We start from the raw sequence: 6645 nt of genomic DNA on the forward strand, positions 1-6645 counted from the left end.
CCCCCGCCCCGCTTCCTCTCCCCGCGGGCAACTCCAGAGTAGTTGAGAGTCCAGCCTCTCTCGGAGTAAGGTTCCAGAGCCCAAGCTGTGGTGGAGGTGAGCTCGACTATATCTAGCCGATACCTCTCAATCTCCTGCACAAGCTCAGGCTCCTTCCCCACCAGCGAGGTGACATTCCATGTCTCAGGCCTAGTCTCCGCGTCCAGAGATCGGGTCGTCGGGGCCCCTGCCTTCGACTGATGCCGATCCACTCTGCACCAGCTCCTTATGGATCCCCCTGCAGGTGATGGGCCCATGGGAGGGCGTCCCCACGTTGCTCGGGCCGGGCCCTGTGAGGGGAGACCCGGCCACCATGCGCTCACATTCGAGCCCCAACTTCGGGCCTGGCTCCAGGGTGGGGCCCCGGTTGCGCCATACTGGGCGACGTCACGGTCCTTGATTGATTTCTATTCATAAGGGGTTTTTGAGTACAATAACACAGATCCACTTTTTTTAGAATACAGGCATTGTGCATTACTGCACTTGAAAAACTAATATGCGACTTTCACACATTGAGGTTCAGCTACTATCAGCTGCATTCAGTACAGAAATATCCACACCGAGAGGTTGGGGGGGAACTAAAATAATTTCCAAAAAATACATTTCAACCAGCATTTTATTATTATTATTATTATTATTAGACCCTGAGATGGGTCAATGATTAGCAGCAAGTGATTTTGATGCATTGTTTTGTATTTTGTAGTGGCAGATTTACACAGAAACCATCCAGTTTTCCACTACCGACATAGATCGCCTATTTCCCTAGAATGATGAATACTGAAAGACAGTGACACAGAGAAAGAGATAATGTATGTCTCTGTACAGGAAAACAAATTCCTTGTGTGTGTAACATACAAATAAAGGTTATTATCCTTATTCCCTGTCTCACTCAAGCAGAGCAAACGGTCACAGTGGACTAGGGGAAGGCAGCTTACGTGTGCTCACCACCACCATCTGTTGTCGTCAGTGACAAAATCGGACTCCTTCCTTGACATTTACTGACGGGAGAGAAGCCTGCAGCTGCAGTCTGGGCTGACCCATGTTTGCAAGCAGTGCGTGCAACGCATAATGTAGATTTTACGCACTGGCGCGAGAGATTGTTGTTGTGGGAACACCTCTTGTGTGACATCATAGCACAGAAAATGCTCCCTCCTGATTTCTCATTCCAGAAGCTGATGGTTGATTCATTTGTTTGATCTGCAGACGCTGGCTAAAATTAGCAGCTCCATGAAAGCCGACATTATGCGACGTGCACGTGCGCGCGAACGTATTTACGTACATTTACGCACACATGCACACAAGCTGCATGATATAACATGGATAATGATACACACCATCATTTTCAGTCATTAGCAAGGCGCCCTTGCAAAAAACTGAAAAAGTGTGGAAATGTAGCTGAATTTTGCTGCAGGGTTTGAAAATGGTTTTGTGTCACCATCTGCTGGACAACTATAAAAATTACAAGTTGGCACCCAGTAATTCAAAATGCATTTCTAACATCGTGCATTGCAGTACTCTATATTAGGTTAAATTTGGAATCTAAATTAGCATTTGAATGGTTTTAAATGTGGCAATTTTTGCCACTAACAACTCCAGGGTGCAGTTATATTGGTTCTTAGCCCTTTTAGGCAATTTTAAGGAAGCAAGACCACAATTTTTACACTTTTTAAAAATGAATATCTTGTGGCAAATTTGAGCTACATTCATTCAACACTGCCAAAATGGCGTGAAATTTTAAAGCGAGAAAATCACTAGAGGCCGCGTTAGGCCACTATTGTCTGTCCTGTATGTAAAACACCTTGAGTCACTGTTAGACTGGCAGTGAGTGCTACACAAATAAAGTTGAGTTGACTTTAAGCTGGGAGCCTGCTCTGATGTTCTGTTTGTATTCCTTGTGTTAATATACAGTACTATGCTGAGTCCCATGGAGTCATCTATGTGATAGATTCAAGCGTCTGTCCGAATCAAAGGAGGCCTTTGGTGAGAAACACACTCATTCATCTCGTGTATGTATTTGTGTTTAAATCAACTAAATTTAGTTAAACTTAACTCCACTTATTGTCTTAATATATTGGCCAGTGGGTTATTCTCACTAGCATGAGGTATTTGTGGTGAATGCTTTGTTGAATGTTATGAGAAAAATATGGATAACATACCAGTGAACGAAAAAGCCTTTACCAGACAGACCTTTATCAGTATTGTGTGATTTAAAGAATTGTCTTCTGGTTGTTGAGTCAGGCAACTCATGTCTCCTCCAGAGAAAATGATAAGCAGTGAGGTACTAGAAGGTGTTCCACTCCTCGTGCTGGCCAACAAGCAGGATGTCCTGGTACTGTATGATCTTTATAACACGTTCACATTCATAGATGATGATGATTTTAAAAACACAAATTGCTCTGTGTTTCTTTACCCTACATCCACTCACTTTATTGATGAAGGCTTTTGAGTCATATATTAAGTGGAAATGTCAAGTACAGTGTTTTCTGGTTCCAGCTTCTCAAAGATGTGACTGCTGCTTCTCTCTGTTTTATTTCCATGTAAACTGAAAATCTATTTGACTGTTGGTTATACAAGGTGAGCAGTGTTACCTCAGGGCTTTTGATTAGCATTGTTCTTTATTTTTGTACAACTAACTATTTTTGCAGCTAACATTTGTTTTCCATTAGCAGTAAATCCTTATTTCTTGATTTAAGCACTTTCAGTATAAGGTGGGAAATGCCGATGACAGTGTTCAAACTCTGATCAGCATAGCAAAGCACAAAATTATTCACATTAGTCACATTTGAGAAGCTGAAACAGGTGAACATTGTGTAGCTTGACTGATTGTTTCATCTCAAAATATTCTCCAGGGATTTGCATTGCTGTCTTGTGTTGTAACTTTCAGTCAAGTCGCATCTCCTTTGTTCTCAGAACTGTTTGTCAGTGTCAGACATTAAAACAGCCTTCAGTGACTGTGCCCCGAAGATCGGCAAGAGAGACTGTTTAGTCCAGCCTTGTACTGCTCTCACAGGGTAAGTCTGCTACACTGTACACTAACCATGTGCAACAACAGCAGTCTGTCCGATGTCATCCAGTACACCAACCTTTGTGAAGCCTACAGTGTTAATTTTCTGAAGATGACGCTAAACACAGTTTTAAGTGTTTGTTGCTCCACAACTGGATTACAAAACTGGTAGTAAATTGTAATTGTAATAGTAAATGCAATAAACTCCCTTTTGAGTTACTGCACATAGCATATGTTGTTTTATGATAAATTCAGTCTAAATTTGGATAAAAATACAAGGTGTAAACACTTGATGACTAGAAAAAAACATTTTCTTTAGGAGAAGGGGGGAAAATACAGTTAGGCTATTAATATTAAGCTGATAGATGATAATGAAAAAAATGACGCCAAGTCAAAATTATGACTTGGATGAGTATTAATATGTTGTATTTTTTCCTCTGGAAGCGGCTGTCTACAACTTTTTTTTTTTAAATTGTAACACAAAATAACACATTTATAAGACAAAGCACATAACATAGTGCATGAGACCTTAACAAAAGAGGCAAAGGAATTATTAATTGAGGGTATTAAGTTGTGTGTGTGTGAAAGTGTGTGTGTATCCAACTCTATGCAGACTGATATGCATTACTTAAGGGAAAATAGAATTAAACCAAATAAATTAGGAAAATGGAGGGGGTATAAATGTAAAGGAATGAAAATACAATTTGATAGAAAATTGACTGTAGTAATAAAATAAAGAAGAAAGGAAAAAAGAAAAAAAAGCAAAGCAATATCAATCATATACTATATACTTTTCCATTCACATACTTATATATACACTCAGATATATATGTAAACACATTCATAAAACAAAAATAAATGAAATTAACAGATCGGTAAATGATTAGAAAGAGAGAAGAGGAGGAAAAAAATGGTAGGTAATATTCCCAGTTAATTTGGTTTGATTGATAGGTGTGACATTCAAAACAGAAGCATGGACGATGTTGACTAATGACAGTAACAATAATAAAGTAAAAAGCAGCTTGTTATATTTCTAGGAGTTGGTGGGAATGTGCGTGGCCTCAGGCATGTGGTTTAAGTTGAAAGTGGGTTCCAAGTGTCAGTAAAGGTTGGTATATTATTCTTATGGGTGGTTATTTTCTCTAGTGTGATATATTTTATAAGAAGGTTTTTCCAGTGGTTGATGTGTAATGAATTTTTAGATTTCCAGTTTTGAAAGATTGTTTTCTTGGCGATAGTTAGAGATAAGAAGTGGGTTTTTATATTTAATTGGTAGGTGGTACCGAGCAGGCAGAGTGATGGGGATGGGGGGATTCTAAAGCTCAAGATGGTTGAGAGTTTCTTAGTCACCACTACCCAGAGGGAGTCGACAAGTCCAAGTAGCATGGAAGTAATCATCGGCGCAATCCAAAGTGCATTGTGAGCAGGTATCTGTATCAGTGAAACCCATTTTAAACATTTTACCTTGTGTGATGTGAGTCCTGTGAATAGTCTTGTATTGTATAAGGTGTAAGTTTATATTGATAGTCATGGAAAAGATATTACAAATCTTGGTCCAGAAGTCGGGGCTGGGGGACAGCGACAAATCCTTTTCCCATTTGGTCATTGGTATTGTTATTGTTGTATCTGTATTTGACATCAATTTATAAAGTTTGGATATTAGCTTCTTTGAGTTTGTGAATTTCATTATCTCCTCAGCTAGCATGGAAGGTTGCAGGGGGTTGTTGATTATATTGGTCTTTGATTTAATTATGGATTTTAACTGTTGGTACTGGAGAAATTCTCCTCTCCCAACTCCATACTTCTGGACTAATGTATTAAATGGTATAAACTGGTTGTTTTCAAATAGATGATGAAGGTGAGTGATTCCTGGAACGTAGATGGGATTATTATGAATTTGAAAGTCAGGGTTATGCCAAATTGGAGTGTATCTACACGTCTACAACTGTTTACAACATTATATGATCACCTGCTTTTGAGGGGGCGACAGTGGTGCGGTGGGTAGAGCAGTTGTCTCCTAACCGGAAGGTTGAGGGTTCGATTCTTGGTGTATGCAGTCCACATGTCAAAGTGTCCTTGGGCAAGACACTGAAACCCCCAAGTTGCCCGTGATGGCGGCGCGTACGCACACAGTGGCCCGGGGCCCCTCGGCTCCAAACAAACTTTCGTTGTACATGTTAAAATGATAATAAAATAAAGCTTCTCTTCTCTTACCATGCTGTTGATCCCAGACCCTTGAGTGGTCATGTTTTGTGTTTGACTCTTTGATGTGTCATACGAATATGGTATATAAGCCACAAAATAAAAGGAGATAATAAGATAGTGTAGTAGGAACATCTTTGAAGCTGATGAAGCGAGTGTTTGTCCTCAGGTCTGTCAGGAGGCTGAGGGATCTCACTGGTGAGCTGAAATATTACAAACAAACTGAAGCTAAACTGACGGGGGACTGAGACAGCCCCTCCAGCTTATTATTCCTAATCATCTGCATAGTAGATACCATCACTGGTCTTTCTGTGGCACGTAGACTGTTATACCATGCCAGTGGAAGACTAGGGGCCTTACTGATTTCCTTGATCTCTGAGTTCAACTGTTTCTATGTACTTGCTCAGAAGAAGTTTGAAATCCTACTTTCACATGACAGACCTGGATGTTCAATTCAAAAATGTTTTTCTTTATTTTTAAAGTCAAATTTGATATTTGTGTTGATAGTTCATATTGTGTGTAAGTGACATATGCCCAGCTCTGAACACTGTTGAGCTCCTAAACTGTTGTCACTCTCCTCTGTTTTTATCACTGATAGGATACAAGTCTGATCTAGGAGCACATATGAAAGTGGCTCAGATCTGATCTGACGACTTCTGATTTGGCTTGTTCACACATCTGTGAAAAGATCAGATCTGACTCACTTGAAGGGTAAAAAAGGATTGGGCCACTTCAGCATGTAACATGAACATATAGTAGCTTAAATTACTTACTTAACATTTGTTCTCATGCAGGGATGGTGTGAACGAAGGCATTGAGTGGATGGTGAAGTGTGTGGTCAGGAACGTTCACAGGCCCCCCAGACAGAAGGACATCACATAAGAAGTCATCAGCACGCTTTGATTCAAGTTTGGACTGAATTTCTCCTTGGGGACGTTCCATGTAAACCCTGGAGCTGATTGACTCTCTTCTCTCCTTGTGTTTGCTGTGACTTTCAGGAGTTCAATACAGACAGTGGTTTTTAATCACCAAGCCTAATTTCATAAGTGGAGTTGTAATTTCTTCTTCCTGTGTTAGCAGCAGTCTCTGGTGGTGGTTGCTGTTGCTGCAACTGTCTATGTGGAGCTGTGGTCACAAGAGTTTGACTCATCAGTTCTCATATAAAATATGCAAAACTTGAATAGGGAGGTTCTGTGTTCACAGCATCAGATTAACTAAGTCAAGAAGTCAAGCAGAAATTAGAATTGTCTCCACTTTTTGTGTAAAGTACCAAGTAGTAATGATACTGCAGCCTTTCCACAACATGGGCCCCCCTGCTGACTAGACAAAAATTTTATGTTTTTGTTAATGTAACAAAATCCCTTGAAAGGACCTAAACCAGCTCATTATTTTCTACTCAA

The 6645-nt window shown here is 40.1% G+C and overlaps 1 protein-coding gene across 1 annotated transcript in view; it reads left to right on the top strand.

Moving 5' to 3' along the window:
• arfrp1 (ADP-ribosylation factor related protein 1) overlaps nucleotides 1-6426 on the top strand; it is a 22016-nt gene extending 15590 nt beyond the window's left edge. The window contains 5 exon segments of the mRNA XM_020615780.1: nucleotides 1948-1987; nucleotides 1990-2019; nucleotides 2298-2368; nucleotides 2950-3050; nucleotides 6040-6426. Coding sequence (XP_020471436.1) covers nucleotides 1948-1987; nucleotides 1990-2019; nucleotides 2298-2368; nucleotides 2950-3050; nucleotides 6040-6127 — 330 coding nt within the window. The 3' untranslated portion in view covers nucleotides 6128-6426.
• Nucleotides 6427-6645: the final 219 nt, after the last annotated feature.

The sequence above is a fragment of the Monopterus albus genome, unplaced genomic scaffold (genome assembly GCF_001952655.1).
Source record: "Monopterus albus unplaced genomic scaffold, M_albus_1.0 scaffold170.1, whole genome shotgun sequence".
Lineage (NCBI taxonomy): Eukaryota > Metazoa > Chordata > Actinopteri > Synbranchiformes > Synbranchidae > Monopterus > Monopterus albus.